This window comes from Poecilia latipinna, unplaced genomic scaffold (assembly GCF_001443285.1).
Source record: "Poecilia latipinna isolate Pla-1442-1.1 unplaced genomic scaffold, P_latipinna-1.0 Scaffold1209, whole genome shotgun sequence".
NCBI classification, from domain to species: domain Eukaryota; kingdom Metazoa; phylum Chordata; class Actinopteri; order Cyprinodontiformes; family Poeciliidae; genus Poecilia; species Poecilia latipinna.
The window spans coordinates 23,767-44,371 of NW_015113825.1; the positions used below are offsets into that span (position 1 = coordinate 23,767).

The 20,605-nt window shown below is 37.4% G+C and overlaps 1 protein-coding gene across 1 annotated transcript; it reads right to left on the minus strand.

Moving 5' to 3' along the window:
• Positions 1-2,467: 2,467 nt before the first annotated feature.
• On the minus strand, positions 2,468-19,765 carry mtmr10 (myotubularin related protein 10). Its single transcript, XM_015053871.1, has 16 exons — positions 19,086-19,765; positions 17,395-17,452; positions 14,347-14,486; positions 13,923-13,995; positions 13,234-13,376; positions 10,207-10,300; positions 9,962-10,109; positions 9,454-9,541; positions 9,248-9,336; positions 8,833-8,963; positions 8,657-8,726; positions 8,332-8,402; positions 8,061-8,233; positions 7,798-7,968; positions 6,836-7,018; positions 2,468-5,232 (listed from the first exon to the last, which is right to left on the minus strand). The coding sequence occupies exons 1-16, from the start codon at positions 19,140-19,142 to the stop codon at positions 4,627-4,629; spliced, it is 2,295 nt and encodes a 764-aa protein (XP_014909357.1). The 5' UTR covers positions 19,143-19,765; the 3' UTR covers positions 2,468-4,626.
• Between the last annotated feature and the right edge of the window lie 840 nt (positions 19,766-20,605).

Consider the following 20,605-nt stretch of genomic DNA (forward strand, 5'->3'; position numbering starts at 1 on the left):
CCTGGTAGCATGCATCGTAGCTTGTAGCTTTGTTGAGGAGTTCATAAAAACCTGCATTGCTTTTATAGCAGCTTATATGAAGCTCAGTGATATCATGGTGGTTAAACACAGCATTTCAACTCTTTGAAATTTAATTTCTTTTCAAAAGAGTACTTTGAGCCCCCAAGTCAGAGTCCAGTCTTTTTTCTCCCTAGATTTTGTCTCTGGTTCAGGATTAACATGAGGAAAGCGACTATTATTACACATTTATTACACATGTCCTGGATCTCTCTCTGTGTGGTGGCTTTTAAAGTTCTGACTCTTGAATGGACTTTGCTTCAAAATCTTCTTAAAGCTGCTGTTATCCCCTTTGTTTGTCTGTGAGAATATTCTAGAGCAATAGAAAGTGAATTTACCTTCTTTTTTTTTTTTTTTAACACATCTTCATGAAGCATGTCTGGTTCTGTACATAGAGATAAATCAGCTGCACAAACCCACAAGTGATATAAAAAACCCACACAGACATCTATGAATACTAAGGACATACAGACTCCTCCCAACCAAACGAGCTGCAACGTTATTGTATAACGCTTCAGACTCATCAGATCAAGAATACATTTAGAAGAAATATAAAACACACAATGAAAAGCAATCAACCTCTACTTCCAAGTGGAAGGATGAACTCAGAACAAGTCTGTGTAGACTCTAAGTTCAGTGTAAATTGCTTAAATAGTTCATTTTTGACTCTGTGTTAGAGTCCATCAGAGTTTTTCACAGTTTGATTGCGTGAGGCGCATTAAATGGCACACAGCAGGGGGAGCTGGAGGGTTGTGTCCTGAAATGATTTCCTGTAAGAAATATGTTTTCACAGAATCATGTCCAGTTTGACATTTTATCATTTTAGAAATTTGAAGGATGTAACAACAAAATGCTATATTGAAAAAGTGATCCCAGGTTTGTGTCTAAAAGATAAATATCCACACACACCAAAAAAGTTTGTTTTTACTTATTTTTGATTTATACTTATATGACTTTCAATGTTTGGTACGCTAAATCAAAAATTATATTTTTGTCCAATTTTTATGGTAATTTAGGTTCAGTCAGATACATAAAGACACAAACATTCAAAATTTAGAATTTTACCATTTATTTTGTTAATTTTGCCTCAGAGTCTTTTACTTCCAGATAATCACCTGTACTTTTTGTTCTTGGACTAGGTTTAGAAACTTTACCATTCATATTCTTTTAGTTATGTTTTAAAGAACAGGAAATAATGTTCAAGTTGTCATCAAAACGTTAAGTAGGCTTGAACTGACAAATCTTCTGCATTGTGTCCTTTATTGAATTGAGGTGAAAAGAGCAACTTAATGTTGTAAAAACTAATAGAAAAATCTAAAATAAAACAACAAAAACCTGATTCTAGGAAATAGATGGTTTGTGAGAACCGTTTTAGTTTCTCTTCAGATTATATTCCCCACTTGTGTTAGTTTCAACATTAATCCTACAAAGCATTGAAGTTTTCTTATTAAACCAGCTTGGATTTAACAGCTAATAATTGGTTGGAAAGGCAGAAGTAATAAAACATCCGAAAAGCTTTGGAGCTGCAGCAGAGTGTTAGGGTAGATTATTTAACGCACATTGACAGGAATAGTTTAACTACCAGACAAGAAAAGCAAAGATGTTAGCAAGTACCTGCTCTTTTAGCAGCGTGACAACCCAGTACCACAGCACTCAGTTTGTTTGCATGGCTGCTGGAAAACGGCAACATTATAAACTAAGTTGCTTAGTTTGAGTTTTATATTTGACCCATTTGGTATTTATTTCAGTTTGTCCTCAGGATTATTGTAAAAATATTAGTAATAGATGGAACCAAATGTGGAGATCTCACTGCACTACCATATATTCTCCTTTATCTGAAAAACAGCCGCTATAAAAGCTGCTATAAAAGCAATACAGGTTTTTCCTTTGGTATTTTGAGAACTTTGTTACATAAAATAAAACAAATTGCTTCTGTATTTCAATTGGGTCCATTTAAACTGAAGCAACCATGCACAAATCTAAATTTATGGCAAGTCAGCTGCTGATTTAATTTCTCTGCAGACCAAACTACTACATAAAGTTTGTGATATTTGTATCCTGCATACACTCATGTTTTTCCCTGATACGATCCAGGCCAGGATATTTTTACCTACTAAATCTGATGGGTTTAGTTATAATGCAGCAGACAGAAGTCACATGTGGGGTATCCCAAGGTTCAACCCTAGGATCCCTCTTATTTAATATAACTGAAACAATCAATGAAGAATTCAACAATGGCACTTGACTAAATGTAATGTTTCAATTGTTCCCTGTGTGTTTAATGACTTTCTAGTTTTGTGTTTTTATGATGGGAAGCACTTTGAAATGCCTTGTTGCTGAAATGTGCTGTACGAATAAAATTTGATTCGATTTATAAGAGCTCAATAAAATAAAAACAAAAAGACCACCATTCCATTTGAAAACTAGTATAATTATTTGCTGCTGGTATACATAATTGAGCTACATGTTTTGTTAGCAAAAACAGCTTCAGTGCAAACCCCCTGAACTCTAGTACATTTACAGCTCTGCTAAGTCACAAGTATTAGAAACAAAATTAGCTCAACAGATTAAGAATATAGTTACAAAGAACAGTCAATCTTCCTCATAAAAGGCACAAAGGGTGTGCATAAGTAACTGTGTCCCTGTTTGAGAACATTTGCATAAGTGAATAAATCCATCTTTCTGCTGATGGATGATCTGCTGATCATCCGTCTGAAACGACGCCAGAGGCGTCGCTTCATCATACGATTACAGCAGAGTGCAACAATGTAAATTAGTGGAAAAACTGCATATAAATACATCTCCTTAAAATATATAGACTAAATCAAGAATAAAGAGTTATTTAGTACCATTAATCAGAATGAACAGAAACATTTCAAATATACAGCATTTATAATATTTGCCAAAATTATATTCAATAGTTGCCTTATAATGCTCCATTCTATATTCTGGGGAGGGGAAAAAAGTGCAACAATTGCATTTGGGAGAGCAGGTTTGCACTTACATAAAACATTATAGGAAACACCTGAACTAGTTATTGCTGAAGAATGAGGAGATTGCTGCATGTCGTCAGTTAATCTAGCAATGCAGCATTTAATGCACTTTTGGAAGAAAATAAAAAGGTGGTAAGTGGTTTGCAATAAATACCATTTCCTTTGACATTTTAGACAGTGCTGGTTTCTTATAAAGACTAAACTATTTATTTCTACAGGCGAGTCTCCAAAGTGTCGATGATCCGCTGCTAATAAAGAGAAATGATGTTAAGAGTACACAGTCTAAAGCAAGAAGGAAATCACAGAATGTGTGTTTTATCATTTGTGAGAATAGAATGACCTTTTGTTTCTGGTTTTCAATTGTTTTACAGATAATGATCAAAGCATGTTCAGGAATATATTTTCTGTTGAACTAAACGAGCATTTAGCTCTTTTTGACTTTTGCTGTAGTTGCACAATGAATGTCGCGTGCTGGGAATGTCAAATTCTGGAGGAAACTTACATATTTCATTAAGATATGTTAGCTCAGATCATGTCAATGAGAAACCTTGAAAATGCCATCATCAATGGATCTGCGACTTTACCCAGTTTATTAAACCAGAAACTGATCCGACTAAAAGAACTTGTCCCTTTTCCATCATTTGTTCACTCGTTCAGCTGCCCTCACTGGGTTTCCCCTCAGTGCCTTTACCAGAAGGCATCTAAAAAAAACAGCTTAGTGGACCCCCTGCAAAGCAGAAGAGGAAATATCTACCACAGACTTTCATTCTCACAACGTAGAACAACAACGTCTGAGCATGTTCAAAGTCAGGCCCTGATCCCACACCACTTGTTGCAAAAGATCTACTAAAATCTTTACTGCAAACTGCTTCAAGATCCCATTACATTTAAATAGTTTCTGTTTTAACCACTGGGCTGATTTCTTGTCAACTGTGACAGATTTTTTTATGTCTTTAATAAATTAAAACAGGCAGGAACATTAGCATCTATGATCAGAGAATTGCATCACTGCTGCTGCATTAAAAATGAGTATTCTCTCACTTCACACATCTGTTCTACTAAGAAAAGCAGAGTTACAGTTCTACTTTAGTATGTCTTAGCTTTAAAAACCCACAGCAAATTATATGCAAGGCCTGGAGGAGGAACTTTAAATTCTGTAGTAAAGGTGTACCATGAAGTAAAATCTCAAAATGTCCTTTTTAGTCAGTTATGGCAGAGAAGGATATGAGAAAGTACATTTATGTTTGCTAGACTAAAAGGCTCAAGATAAACCTATGCATATTATACAGATGTTTGTTTTTTTTCCCCACAGACTTTGCAGAAAAAGTACTGGCCAATAAGAAGGATGCATCTAAAAGGATCCTAATTTATTCCTACAAGAGTCAATGATTTAATCCCCAAACAAATTAGGAATAACCTCATCTTTAAAGCAGCAGCAATGGTGCAAATTCTAGTGAATGTAGGTCAGTAAATTTACAAACACTTGAGGGTTATTTTTAACTTGTCAGCAGCACACGTATGGACAGTTTAGTAAAAGGTCATGGAAAGTAATGTGATCTGTTGTTACAAAAATCCATTAGAAAGTGTCGTTAGCGAGAGTCTCTGTAGAGAGCCAGGTCTTCGCTCCATTCAGAAATTTGCTAATCGGAGTCCCTGGAACGCCTCGCCGGCACAGGTTTCCCACAGGGTTGAAGGGAAAAGACGAGTTAAGGACGTTGGGTGAAGTTGGGGGGTCATCTGGAGAACTGGCCTTGAAATACATCCTCCGCTGGTCGGAAGGGGGTCCGCCCGGTCTCGGGCCGGGGGTGCTGTGTGGACTGGGCCCTTTGTACTGCCTGAGCTTGTTCTGCAGCGTCTCGATTTCATCAACCAGTTGGGAGACCTTGTGGTAGACGGTGGCGGGGCCTCCGTGTGGGATGCAGGCTTCGGGAACCCAGCGTAGGAAGAACAACTTCCAGAGAACCACGTGTGAGGGCAGGACGTAGGGGATCAGGACTCCCTGCTGGTCTGCAGGGCGAGAAAACCAGTCCCTGAAGAACCGCTCCGACGGACTTTCGTCTTTCACTGGAGAGAATTCGGCCTTCAGCCCCAGAGAGCCCCGCCGCTGCAGCGTCTCCTCATCGCCCTTTACGCCGTTACGCTGCGACGTGCTCGATATTCGCACCGTAGAACTGAAAGCTTTCTGTTGGAGGAAGAACACGGGAGCAGATTTAGGTCAAACGGCAGAAGATCCCAAGACTATTTAAAGTTTCTGAACCAGTCAAAAAAACTTCTAATGCCACACAGTGGAGGACTTGCTCTAACTTTAATTTAAGGTCCTTCATGTCGGATTGTCACAGTAATTAATTTTGCTAGACAATAAATTGTCCCAGTAATTAGGAGAAATGATAATATTGTGGTTTTGAGACCTTTATCAAGTATTACTGATAATGGCGCGCCAGTTGAACAAATTTGTGTAAAAACGCTGGAACTTTAAGGCATTTACCAGCAAAAAACAATAAATAAAACAACAAAAAGCCACTTGCAAACAAAACAAAAATCTCCAAAAGCAAAATTCTCCTTCAGAGAAATATAAGAATAAATATCAAGCTCATTTTAATCCTGTAATTAACCGATTACTACTTAATGAGACAGACTTACCCTCATGAAAAACTGAATCAAATATAATCACACTTTTTTAGCTGATTGGGTTAAATGAATAGAAAAGGATGACTGAATAAGTTTTAAAGTCACAGTGTTGCACAGAACACAGAAAAACTCAAAGAAGTGCACACAATTGAGACAAAACCAAAAATTATACCTATAAAAAATTCTACATCTTAATTTCTTGTGATGGAAAATTAAAAAAAAAAAAAAAAAAAAAACAAACATGGACGAACCAAGAGAAAAGCAAAATAATCTGTAGATAGAATGGATAATCTCTACATCTTAAAAACTGTAAGGTTTATCCAGAACAGCGGGACTGACTCTGTTGTTCTGTTTTCGCTGCTTCTGAGCCAATTTAGCAGCTCAGATTCATCAGAGCATAACCAATTGGCCAAAAGGCCTCGGCCTTTGGGCCGGTTCAGTTATTACAGAACATCTGACCGATGTGGAAGCTTGTGGAGCAGCTCAGACAGGTTGCTTGATTGATTTGCAGCACTAGTTTTCTATCGGACCTCGTGTTGATCCGCAAGGAGGATCACATTCACTTAATCCAACTACCTCACCAGAAAGAGCTCACATATATACCAGATTAATTTGAAATAGCTAAAGCTATGTTGACAACAGCAGATTATAAAACTAGTGAATTAATGAAGCAAAGAGAGAACACACAGACGTCACATGACGTGCTAAGAAAGGGAATAAATAGCTCTGCGTTACAGCCGTCAGCACACACACTGTTCACTTTCCCAAACAAAACTCCACATTTTACCCTCCTGTGTCACGTTTCAGTAACGCTGACAGCTGACTCTTAATGTTTTGGAAACAGAGAAATCTATGAATCTAAGCCTTGCATCAGTAGGATAAACAGGGCTTTCATCGTGCATGAATAAGTGTTTTCTTCAGCCTCCGAGAAAATTAAATGAGGAAGAAAAGGTTTCTTTTTTTAAATAAAAAGATCCTTCATGCACATTCAGATGTGGAAGAAACTCGGGTGCACACATGGTTCTTTTCCCATTTTTTTTTTTTTTTTTTTGCTTACTCTCTGAATGTGCTTTATGAAAAGCCAATCTCAGAGCATTTACACCAACTCTTAAGTGATGTAAACCCAAAGGTTACACTAATAGCAGCCCCCTGCTTACCTTTGTGCGTTGGAAGGTTTTCACCTCTCCGTTCTGAACACAGGCAGCTCCTTTCCCAACATACATGGGGTTATTAAAGAGGGTTTGATCCCTGGCGGAGAACTGCTGTGACCACTTCCACACAGGAGGGAAGATCGCCGTGTGGGTTTCCCCTGGAGGGATGGCTTTGCTCTTCGCAAAGTCCTGCAAAGGAAACAAAATATTAATTATTTTAGCACACAATATGAACTAAAATAATTAACCCTGACATGCGTTGTGGCCACTGCAGTGGACAGCTATCCAAAAGCCACTTTCTTGTGTTTCTTGTGGATTTTTATATTATAAATGCACACAGACACCAGAGCATCATACAATACACCATCAACTACTGGCCATTCACTGCAAGTTCAAGAAAATATTTGATAAATCCAATATGACAGACAAAAAAGCAACTCAGAAATATCCAGTCCCTCCTTGCAGGTAAAAAATATTTGTGGCATCAAGTAACGCCTAAAGACCAATACTACTGATGTATTACAACTGATCACCTGGGAAAAAAAACATGTTAATTTTTTCCCCCTACCTTTTTTATGCAGTAAGAAAATCAAAAACACTTTTGAAAAAACATCCTGACAAAGGATCATCAATCATGCATGAAAAGGTTAGGCGCAGAGACAATATTTGACCTTTCTGTAATATGTGGGCTACTTTGACGGACACAAGCTAATTATTATAGCATTCAACTTCTTGTGCATCATTTGGATAAATAAACACGCCTTAAAGCTGGTTAGTTTTGAAAAATGATTCAAAACACATACAGAAATAACATTTTAGATTAAATTAAATGTAATTAAATGTCAAAAACATTCTCATTTTCACATTTAAAATATTTATTAAAACAGTATTACTGTTGCATGTTCGCCGACGCTTGTAAATGCATCCACAAGAGCCAACAAACGCTCAGTAAATGTAAAATTTCTCACCTGTAAGAGCTGAGTACACTGTTTAGAAGAATTGAAGAGGAAAGTACTGAAGAGCGGGATCCACATGCTGTCACTGAGGACCGTCAGGTAGGCCTCTGTGAACTCGAATGCTGCCGGGTACTGATTGGTCAGCTGCCACACGCAGTCCAGGAACAAGGTGAACAACGGAGACTGTGACCAAGAGAAGGGAAACAAAGCGGTGAGAAGAACCAAGAACGTCTGAACTTGTTCGTGACTGCAGCATTTTAAATTAAAAGGCGTACCTCCTTATTGTCGTTCTTCTTCAGATGGTTGCATCTGTCCAGGAAGCGATGGCCGGCCATCACCCACTCCTTCTGTACCAAACTCTGAAACCCATTCAGGCTGCGATAGTGAGGGTCCAACATGAGCTGCACCAAGGAGGACACCACACAGTTCAGGTCTCTGTCTTCTTCCTCTGCACAAGAATAAACACAAAATGATAATTAAAACATATTCAAACTCATTACTCGCATGAAACACACTGTGGCTCCATTACTGATGAATGGAAATTACCAAGAAGGACGACGGAGACGTTCTTCCCATCCAAGTTGTAGACCGTCTCAGCTGAGACTTTTAAAAACATCCTGGCCCAGAGACGAACAGAAACAGCAACATAAATACAAATATATACACAAAAAACATTTCTAAATAAATAGAAATATAAGCTTTAGACTTTCATACAAACTTCAGATTCTTTTCTCTTTTAACCACTAAAGAAAGCTCAAATGCAGCGTAATAAAGGTAGAATTAATTGTTTCTTACCATTAGCCAGTTCTCTGCGAATCATTTCGTACAGATAAAAATACCAGTTTGAAGTGATGTTGGTTCGTTTGCGTACCTGACATACTCCAGCCATCGTGAATTTTCCATGGATGAAAGCCATCTCTCCTCTGATTCCTCAAAAGGATCTGCACAAAGAAAACAAATCTCCAAACTCTGCACAACCTTCCACTGAAAAGACATTTATTTCTGATTTATCATCAATGGGTTACATAGGACTAGTAGAGCGTTTACCTAAAGTGCAGATCTGTCTGGCTTTAACGAAGGCACCCTGGATCTCCTGGATGTTGGGAAGATTCCTGTCCAGATCTGTAAAGGTTACTTCTCGGCGCTGCGGATGGCTTCGAGTGATCGCCGTGAAGATCCTGTAAATAATAAGACAGACGATAAGTTAAACTATCAGGACACGGTTCTAACACTAAATTGCACTACAATTTAGCACCTGGAGTGGTTTAACATCTCAGATAAACACGTGACGGCTGCCATTTTCCAGTTAATAACCATCGAGTCAAATGTCTTAAAAGTTTGCAAATAATCTTATGGTGGAGGTTAGAAAAGAAATAAAAGATGTACTCTGGTATCTATAAAAATGTCTTAAACTCTAATATTGACCTCAACCAAGTAAAAGAAGCAGACAGATTTGTATTACTTCAGTTCAGTTTTCCTCTGAGCCAGCGGTTCTGTTTGGCCCGCCATGCGGACAAGAGCGCTCCCATTCCTGTGATTCCAGCACCACAGCTGCAAACAGAAAAAAAAAAACTACATGAAATTTTGTGTTAGCAGGAACTAGTTTGAATTAAATGAACAGAATTATAGCTTTACTAATAATTTGAGCTTGAATCAGATTTTACTTACAGGGACTCGGCCATCATTAAACAATGGTGATAATTGTTTTAGTTCCTGATCTGTCAAAGAAACTGGGACCACAACATACTCTGGAAGACTGAAGGAGTTAAAAGAAAACAAAAGAAAAACAACTTAAAATTTCACAACAACAAAAAAACAATGATATCCAGAGAACAACAGGAACCTTTTACACTCTTTATCCTCTAAACAACCTTCTAGCATTTTAAATAGAGTTAAAAACAATTCAAAAATATTGTTTAAAGCCATGTATTTTCAACATTAGTTCTTTTCTGAGATAATGGAGGTGTGTGCATCTCTCAGCTGTTTAACTTGGGCTCTATATAAAATAAAATAATCAATATCAGCTGAATTAGTTCAGTGTGACTCAGTCTGGAAATGAAAGTTAAACTGATCTGTGGAAAGAACCTTAAAAAAAAAAAAAAGATAGTTGCCCATCTTAAGTCATCTGCGAGAGGGTTAGATATTTTTTTACATAAATAAAACATGATCTGAAAACCTTTCAGAGACGACATATTTCTCATTGATGGAGCAAACCCGCCACTCCGAAGCCCCGGTTCTCTTAATCTCTCGATCCCAGTCAGAGGGGCGGTCAAACATTGGCGTCTGTATTCCTCCATTTGGGTTGGAGCCATTGACTAGGTCCCCTGGAAATAAAAAAACAAAACAAGCATTTAGTTCTGTAAAAATAATGAAAACTTAAAAAAAAAAAGAATCTACCAGGTAATATTTATTTTTAGTCACCTTTAGATTGATGATATCTTAGTCCTTGATACTCAAAGCCAAACAGCAAGTGAAGATCAGCTGGATGTGAATAATGGGCAATAGCAAGGCAGACCTATATTCAGAAAAGATAAAAGTACCTTCAGCGACTTAAAGCAGCAGCACTATAGAACAATTTAATTATTGTTTTTGAAGACGACGTCAGCTCAGATCCAAAAGCCAGGCTCGTTCTGACTACAATGAACTCAGAGGAAAAACGGAGGCATAAATAAACCCTAAAAAAGCAAAAGTCTGTGTGTAAGACGCAGCTTTGGGTTCACGGGCCTGAGCAGAGCTTTGTTAGACTCTAGCAGAACCATAGAAAGAGGTTCTACTGGAGTCTAACAAAGCCGTCTATTCAGTAGTAAAGCTGTGAATAACACGAGAGGACACAGAAAACGACTGTGTGTGTGTGTGTGTCTATAGAGAAAAGGCAGCTCCCTGCTCTGTAATTTCCTATGGGAAGAAAAAAAAGGAGCTATTATAGAACAGCAAGTTCCATATGTCAAAGGGTTAAAAAAAGAACCGGGCCTCGTCTTAGGTCCATACTGTAATTACACAGACGGGGTGTCCATCAATAAACCCAAACGGTAAGAGAGGGCAGACATATTCTGTGTTAGTGCCCAACGCTAAAGGAAACATTTTACTGTTTTATACTGTCGTAAAGCTACTGCTAACAACTGCATGTTTGGCAAGAAGTGACGTTTAAATAGCAAGTTGTGCCTCTCAGTAACCCCATAATTTGTCAGCTGTGGCGTAGGTATATGCTGCTCCAATACCTGGGGTAAAATTACTCCCAGATGATGGCAGACATGTAGCCATTTCAATAAATGTAAGGAAATATACTGTATAATCCACTGAGGAAGCTCCAAAGTAAGAATCTGGAGGCATTATGCATTAAATTCAAATTCTGCAACTCGAACTTTCACTACAGCTCCATAGGGAAAAAAAAAAAAAAGTTTTTTCTTCTTATCGTTTGAGTTCATTAGAATTTTTGTTTCTTGAATAAACTCTTCAACAACAACTCTTTAACAAATGAATTTGCAGATTTCTAGAATGGGAACTGCTGCATTTATTGCGTCACAGCAGCCTGAATTCACCCCCAAAACTGAGAACTGATGTGGAGAAAACAAACATCTGTTTGGCGCTTCGCTGTGTTGGAGATGAGGCTGGCTCACGCTGCCAGTTCCTCCAACTATCAGGATCAGATTCTACTTCCTTCACCCTGAGTGAGCATTGTTCTCAGTGTCCCTTTGTTGGTTAGCTAATGAACACACATCCTGCAAAAATCAGTCACTTCCACTCACATGGAATGTGACACAGCTGTAAGAACAGATTTAAGTGACGTCGTTGTAACAGTGACACTGATGGTTACACTGATAGACTGTGCATAAGCAGAGAGTTCAAAAGCTGAAATCAGGAAAGGAGAATCTTTATCAGCAGAACAAAATAAAGTCAAGAGGAACATAAACACAATCGAGAAAGCGATAATCATCATACACAAAAAGGAGAAGCTGCTTATTTTTGACTAGTTTATTTTTGTTAATCTTAAGCAAGACTTGAGTATTTAAACAACAGATATTATCTACACACACTAAACATTTTTCTACACCTCCTAGAAATGAATTCAGCCCGACTTGTCCTCTTTTAAGCCAGTTTTCATGATCTCTACCTGCTACTGTCTGAATAATGAAAGAAAGCCAGAGGTCTTAACAAGCCAAACAATTTGAAAATGCTCAGATGATTGAGCATCTTTTCAAGTTTCTGATTCCAAATTACATTTAGACCCATTGATGTATTAAAAAGGCAACGCCATAAATCATAATTTACATAAAACTTCAGTGAACAAAATAACAACTAAAGCAGTCATCTGAGCTACCGGGAAAATAATTTTACCAGTCTTAGTCGTGTTTTAGTACAAAATCCAGATGACTAAAAGTTCAACGCTCATCTGTTCATGTATTCATACACATCTAGTCATTAAGGTTGCACAATAAAGAAGACAGTTATCCTCTTCATAAAACGACTAGGCAATACTAAAATTACAAATAACTACTAGATAAATACTAGATAATTATATACAGCAAGGTCCATGCATTCAGCCTCTGCATGTCTGCGACGAATTTTGTTGCATTTTCTGGAGGAAATCAAGACGTTTTGGTCAAGTCATTAAGAAACAAGTGGTTTCCTTTCCAAAACAGCAGATGTAGCCAGATGCAACATTTTAAATAAAACCATGCTGCTGAGATGAAAACGGAGCATTTTGCTGGATAAACTAATCACGAGCTGAAATCTAGGTTTGAAATGAAGCCGAAGTAAGAAGACAGTAGAACTGCTATTAATTTGTTGCATGTATATCATCATTGCCACATCGAGCAACTTTATCATAAATCTTTAATTATATTACTCATCTCTACGTGTCATCGTACCTTTTATCAAGAAGATGTGTTCGTATTGCATAGGAATTTCTTTTTGATGTGAAATGTGCACAAATTTAGTTAATCAAGACCAGGAAAACTTTAATCTGATTTGACATCAGACTGTGAAGGGAAAAAAAGAAAAGTAAATTTGTCTTTTTTTTTTATTCTTTTACTGCAACAGGAAAGTGTTGCTTAAATGCATGGTTTCATTATGTGGTCCTGTGGTTTTGGTGTTCAGTTAACACCTGTTAAATATTAAACCATCTGTAAAAACAGGAAGAAAAGCGACATCTGTCTCCTTCAGCATATGTACAGCATTCTTTTCTTGGCAAAGATCTTTATCCTGAAAGTTTGTATTCTAGAAAAGAGAATAAGTAGCTAAACCCTGCTGATGATGCATTTATGTTTTAATGCATGACTGGCATTTATATTACCCGTATTAGCTTCCATATGTTCAGATTGCGAAAAAGATTTTTTGTGTTTTAAGAAAATTTCCTCTCCACTGATCAGATGATTCAAATACGCCTAGTCATCTACTTGCAGAAGCAGCTTTGTCACAGAGACAGAAGTAAAACTGAATTTCACTCACCTTTTTGGCACTCTCAGGCCCGGCCTCGTCAAAGCAGAAGCGTATTACACGCAGGTCTTTGCAGTACAGAATAAGCTCCATTGGGTTGAACTTCAGCTTTTGGTTGGAGCCCAACACTTTCTTCTTCCCCCTTGTATCATTAACTGAGAGAGACAGATAAAAAGTCTTCAACAGAACGAAGCATTGTTGAGAGTATGAACACCAGTACGGCTTGCAGAATGTTTTAAGGCATAAACAGAAAGTTCTCATGTATAAACGCAGGGTCAAAGGTTATAAACGCTTGAATGTACAAAATTTTTAAATAGGATATTACGCGCTCATGTAAAACGGCTAAAAAACAAGCTGAGTAAATGAACATCTCCGTCTCACTGTAACTCAACAACTCATTTTCCGGTCGTTTGCCTCTGCAGCGTCAGCGGACTGCATCAGTGCCGTACATACAGAAACATAAGCCAGGCTGCAGTGCAACTGAACACTGCATTCACCCCGACATCACATGTTATCAGATTGCTGACCAGGAAAAACAACAGCCGACACCAGTAAGCCAAGATGCCCACGCAATAATGAAAAACAAGATGGATCCTCTTACTTTAATTCTGGACTCTCCAGTCGAGGAGGGTTTTTTTTAAAAAAGTGATTTTAGATAATAAATAAGGAATCAGAACATGCATGTGTGTATTCTGCTGTACCTGTTACTACTTGATCAAGGCAGGTGAGAGAGATGTCTTGTTGTCCAAGTAGGAGGTGGGACAACTGGGATTTCTACAGTGAAAACAACAAAATTAAAATATGCACACACTTAAATACCGCTTGCTGCGTTGTCGAGTTATGCTCGGGCTCCATTTTGTCCCAGACCAACAATCTGTACGTGGAAATGACGTCAGCTCTTACTTCTTGTACTATCACCAACAAGGAAGTACTTCTTCCTCTTTTCTAAATGAGCTTGATGTACAAATAAGGCTGTTTACAAGGCCTAAAAATACACATCAGACACATTTAATCTAAGTCAAGATCAACATTCAACTGTTTGAGTAAGGTGAAAATGCTGCAAGATGAAAAACAACTTGATGGCCACAAAAAAAAAAAAAGAAAAAGAAAAATCTGAACACATACCTGCTTAGGCGGGGGTTCTTGAGGAATAAAAGAAACCTTAAAGTTGGTGCATATCAACCTCCCCCAGAGGTCACTCTGGCTGCTGTCGGTGCCGACAATGCATTTTCTCACAAAATTCACCTCATTTACGATTATCTCTCCTGAGAAAAACACGACGAAAGACAAAACAAAAACGCCAAAATTTAAAGCTATGACTTACTAAAGCAAATTATTCAAGAATAAACAAAAACAAGTACATGACAAAGACGAAGAAAGAAGAAGAAAATCTGTTTCGAGACAAAAAGTAGTCCATAGCACATACATAAAATAAATCAAGTAAAAGGAGGCATCACAAAGCAGATAAACAATTATTCCAATGTTTTAAAAAAGCTAAAAGTAACCAACGTCGCTACGTGTAGCAGTTGTCAGAGCTCTTAAGTTGTTTGATAAATCCAAGCAGCCCATAAATTTATACGTGAAATTCCTCAGCAAAGCACGAAAAGTCGGCATGTTACTCATGACAAACGCTGACTTGCAGATGTCCAACGTGGAAATCCGAGGAGGATTTTAGAACCGTCCCGAGAGGCTACCTGCAGTTTCTTCATCACAGCGTTATCACAGGTGAGCCACATAAAACGAGGTGCAAAAAGTGACTTTTTAACTTCGTTCACACAGGGTGAATTTCCGTGCCAACATATTAGTTTGCATGTACAACTTATAACACTGCCACTTCACATCACCATCATCATCACAGGGATCACTCCTCAGAAAATGACCTAAATATTTTACATTATTAACCAAACTCAAATTTGATATTTGCTAAATAAAAAGGGAAATTCATCTTCAAGAGTAAATACATTAAACTCCCAAAGAAATAAATGCCCCATATATAACCTGACAAATATTCAAAGATGTAGTTTTCAAAACTGAACAATTTAGATAAAATGCATCTGGAATGGACAATTTGCTTTTATCAAACTTATTGCACTCCAGATATCTAGTAGACAGTTTTGTAAAAAAATAAAAAAACCCAGTTCCATCTTTATAAGTTGGCTTTATTACATTTCTTTAAGTTCTTTGCAAAAATATGGCACACAAAAGGTTACGACGTGAATTTGCTCAAAAGAAAATCTTCATGAAACAACAGACTAAAGCAAGACTTTAGCCAATTGGCTTGTTAAAGCCAACAATCTTTGTGATGCTGCCACCTCTGCTCCATTTGCTGTCAAATCAAACCCAATTAAGCACACACTTCACCCTGGATTATCTAATTTCAGTTTATGAAAACTTCACAGGTTTTCACAAGTTTCTGTATAAAAAGCTCATCACAAACGAGCTCAACTAGTCCAGCAGACTTTTGCTCCCCCAGAACGTGACATCGCCTCGTAGCTAAGAAGACAGGAAGAAGAATGCAGGAAAATAGTGTCTTCAATAACTTACATACATACATATCAAAAACTGAAGTCAAAGGTCAAATAACACACATGCAGCATCAAAACTATGTCCACATATGAGCCGGATGGTTTCCACCCTTCCCTGCTGAATCAGTCTTTTAGCCGTTGTGGGCCTTCGGACTATAAACCCCGTGTGGCTTTTCACATTTATTACAACACAAATCATAAAGAGCAACAGGATCCATGTCCATCACATGACCACTAAACACCTCGGGCTCGGGGATCTGGGGCAGCAGGGTGGAGTCACTGCCACCACTTCAAAGGAGCCAAACAAAACCATGCAGTTAAAAAAGAAAATGAAGAAGAAGCTGAGAATAAAACCTGTTGGTTTGCCTGCAAACCAGGGCAAAAACACAAAAAAAACAAAGCCCACTTGGTGCAAATACCTTCAGAGTATCGGGTGAATAAAAACTAATGTGCTCTGACAACAGAATACACTGTAAAATATGATTAAAGAATATATCAAAATTGTAAAGTACAAAAATCTCACCAGTTAGGCAAATTAAGCTGATTTTATTTGATAAATGCCAAAATATTGAAAAAAAAAATGCTCTATGTTTATCAACTATTTTTTGGGATGCAGATAATGATGTAATAGCTTCGTAATCTGTTTCCCAGCTTGCATTGGGAAAGAATCAGAACACACACCAGAAAGGTTATGAGATCATTACAGGTCAACTGAGAGAGAACAGGACTAACAACCAAACACACCACTACAACCTCATATCCAAAAATTAACTAAATAAATCACTAAAAAAGTTTCAGACTTAAGACAAGTCCATCTGTTTTAACTGTAATTCATAGGCAGCAGATATTTTATGAAATATTAGGCATGTTTAAGATAAGAAATTATTACGCTCAGAGCTTACACCGGGGCATTTCTGCAAAAACTTTCAAAGTACAACTCCTGTTTAACAGTGTGACTCACTTTATTACAGGTAAAGGTCATCTAATCCTTTTAAACCACTTCAAGTAAAAAAGCTTTTATGTGAACTGGAATAACTGATTTTGAGTTGTGCACATGGTAGCCACACCTCATGCCTTTAAAAACCTCTCACTGCAGCAAGTTATATGGTTTGTACTACTAATTAGGCCCTGCAGATTAAAGAAAATGAGTCAAAATAATGAATCGGTCTAGAATATCACATTTCATCTGTCAATTTTTGTCACAAGTATTGCTTTTCAGAGGGTGACTAAGAGAAAAGAAAAATAATTTGTGCTGCTGCTGAAGATAAAAAAAATCATCACTGGTGGGATTTTTCATAGATGGAATCTACTGAAAATGTTTTGCAAAGTGTTTACAAGGTGGCTTGTTTTCACTTTGAAATGCATTTTAAACAAGAGTTGGCTTTTGAGATTAACCGTATCTGATTAGACCCCACGAATGAATATCCTGATTATTCATTATTATAAGGTATAACTTTTTACCACTTAATCAAAAACACCAAAAAACAATCGTGCCTCATGCTTGCTGGTGAGCCTAAGCAGAGATAAGTTGTAGACGGCACAGATAAATACAGTCTTTAATTAATATGCATTTCACTTCCTCGTTGAAAATATAAACCGACTGGATGAAATATGGTTCAGTTCTTCAAAACACAGAAAACAATCTAACCTGGAAGGAACTTGGGCTCCAACTTAACAGGTGGTTCAATATTGTTCTTCACGTCATTCTGTGGAAAATACAGAGAAGAACGACATCAGGGTTAGAAACATGAAGACTTGGTACTTCTTTGCCGCGTCACAGAACATCACAATTAATGTCAAAATGTATTCAACATAGAAATTAAACAGAACTTGGTCCTGAAAGTTGAAATAATGTAGATGTACTTGAGTTCAGTTCAGCTTACGATACTTAAAGTGAGACTCGTAACACAAGACTACGGATTTACTGCATTCAGCTAGAGACGCTCTTTTGTTTTCCTCAACAAAAAGAGGAAAACATATTTAAAATGCAGCAGCATTTTAAAAATCCAAAATTAATGGGAAAAAAAAAGAGTTTGAGATTTCTTTTATTTGTTTAAAATCCAGTAAGAGAGTTAAAATGTGTTTTTTCTTTTCTTTTTTTTTTAAAAACAGCAACTTTAAGATTGTTACTATCTCTATAAAATATGCTGCATTACGGTATGAAAAATGATCAAGAAAGTGAAAGACGTGTCTTGTCCTTTCCCAGACAAACACTTTTTGTTTGGGCTGCTCCTCAGAGTCTGTAAACAAACCCTTTGACCAAGCTGCCTGAAGAAAAACATTGCACCGGTTTACAAAACAGGACAAATTACAGCCTTCATTCACTCAAGGGTTTCTGGAATACACACAATATAAAACGAACATAGTGAATTTGTTTTTCCTTTCTCAAAACCGCAAAGGTGAAAGAATGAAAATAAAAAAGCCTAATTGACTGTCACCTGACATCAGGGATAAAAGTGAATGTGAAGATTTCATGGAATAGTACTGGAACGATATACATTTCTAATCAACTCGGTAATAAATTAAAAGTTACCCATTTCTAGTGATACATTTTAAAAAATATTCTATGCTTAGTTAAAATAACACAAAAAGTAATTACAAAAAACAAAGTAGTAACTTCAATAAGCTCTTAAAAAATAGAAATGCACCGCCTGGACTTTTCTTGATTGATATTAAGTTCTGGTTTTCTTTGAGCCCTTATCAGCTATTTTTTCCTAAAAACTATAAACATAAAATAGAGAAGAATGTGCTGGTGGTGTTTTGATAAAGGTAAATGTTTTTTAATCATCATAAAAATAAAAGAATGCCAGGAATGGCCACATTCCTCCATCAAAGCATAAAGTTTTATTAAACACAAAATATGCCCCAAAGTAATGGTCCATGCATTTATAATTGTTTTTGATTAATTTAATGAATGAATGAGGATGACATTTTATATTTTTAGCAATTATTTGGATGGCGTGGTATATTTTAATGAAATTTAAAAAAAAATGAATGGGAACCTGTCATCAACTTTTTGTTGAAAAAAAAAAAAAAACATACTAGCAACTGTGACTTCAACTTTGCTGAATGTCGACTTTTCACTTCTATGGAAAGTTTTCAAGCCAACGAACAAAATAAAGAAGTATCCATTTAAAATGTACAACTCAAAGCACAAAAACGGGAAGCTACTTGAGGAAAAGCATGAAGTTACTTTCCACTACTTCAACCTTCTGCAAACAGCAGGAGAGGTTTAGATTAAAAGTAATTTTACATTTACTTAACTGACAACAATATGCATGCATGCAAAATGTACCCTTTCGTAATCTCTGATAGAATACAAAAAAAAAATAAAAATACCTGCGCAGGAGGAAGATAACACTTGAAGGTTGGTTTCATGGGCTTGCCAGAAAACATTGTTTATTTCCGCAGTGTTACTTGTCTTCAAACAGAAAATGAAGAAGTGCTTTGGTCCTGCCAGCAATGGAAACAAATAAATCCAGGAAAGTTTTGCTCAGCCCGTCGCTGACTTATTCCAAGCCGTCCGTGTGTGAAATATTCATCGAGCCCTTCTGGGTGAACGACGACACTCCTCCATGCCGATAAGCAGACAGTTTCTGGCTGACTGGAAAAAGTTGACAGAAGTTACCGTTCAGACGGCGGCGTTAGCTCGTTTAGCTAGCTAGCGCAAACTACTAAATGAAGTTTGTCAGTATCGCTTCCACGCAGATATATGACCGCTAGAATAGATTAATGCGTCACCTAATGGCCTACATTTTCTTTACACCTGTTACTGCATAAGTTCCCCGCCAGTTACTTCCTTAAAGTCCAACTATTCAGCCAACGCAGTACCTGACGCTGCGAAGGACTTGACGGCCATGTTTATAAAGAGCCGAGGTCCCGCCCTGCTTCCGGGCTCCAGCGCTGCTCTCCACCGAGACTTTCCGACATAAACTTTCTGTCAGGTTAGCACAGGACGGCGCTCACACTCTGCCCGTATTAAGAGCTAACTTTATGTCAACGAGTACACGGTACAGTACACACTGACCTGCGTGTCATTGTCAAGAGAAAACAGCGTCTGTTTTACTAGTTATGTAGTACACCACCCATGGACTACAAATCCCATCGGGCTCTGAGGGATTACCTTGGAAGTTTGTGATCTTTTTTCCCTGTCTATCTTCCCATGATCTTAGTTCTGTTTGGCATTTTCATTCTGTTTTGTCTTGATGTTCTGTATGCCACAATAAATAAATGAAAGACTAAGAAAAATAAAGGTAATCCTATTTTAAATATGTTGTCCTTTCCTGACAAATTAATATAACATTTTTAGACTCTTATATGCACCTGATAAATTGTGATTTCATAAGCTTTGCACAAGTTTAGTCATCTCCCTTCCCTCACTGCAGGACTATGATGACACATCCAGCTTGGCAGTGAAGTAGTAGCTGCTTGCAAAAGGTTGGATTCACTTTTGTTTTCAGAACTGATTTAATCCATTGGGAAAATAGAATCAGTAAGGTGTTGGAAACTTTATCTGAGGTGGAATCGAGAGCCATTACGCTGAAGTTATTCAATCCACAAGCAACTGTATAGCACGGATTATCCTGTTTGAAATAGCCATCGGAATGTGGTGATACTCTGGTCATAAATGCATCAAAAGGTAGACGGTGGCATTTAAAATGATGCTCAACTGGTCCTAATTGCTAAAAAAAAAAAAGGCCAAAAAAAATATTACCACTACCATCCTAAATTGGTGACACAGGTCAGAGTGGATCTATGCTTTCATTTTATTTTTGTCTAATTCTGATCCCATTAAATGTTGCACCTGAAATCAAATATTACTACGATTTAGGACTGTAAATATTTTTTCCAATTAATTA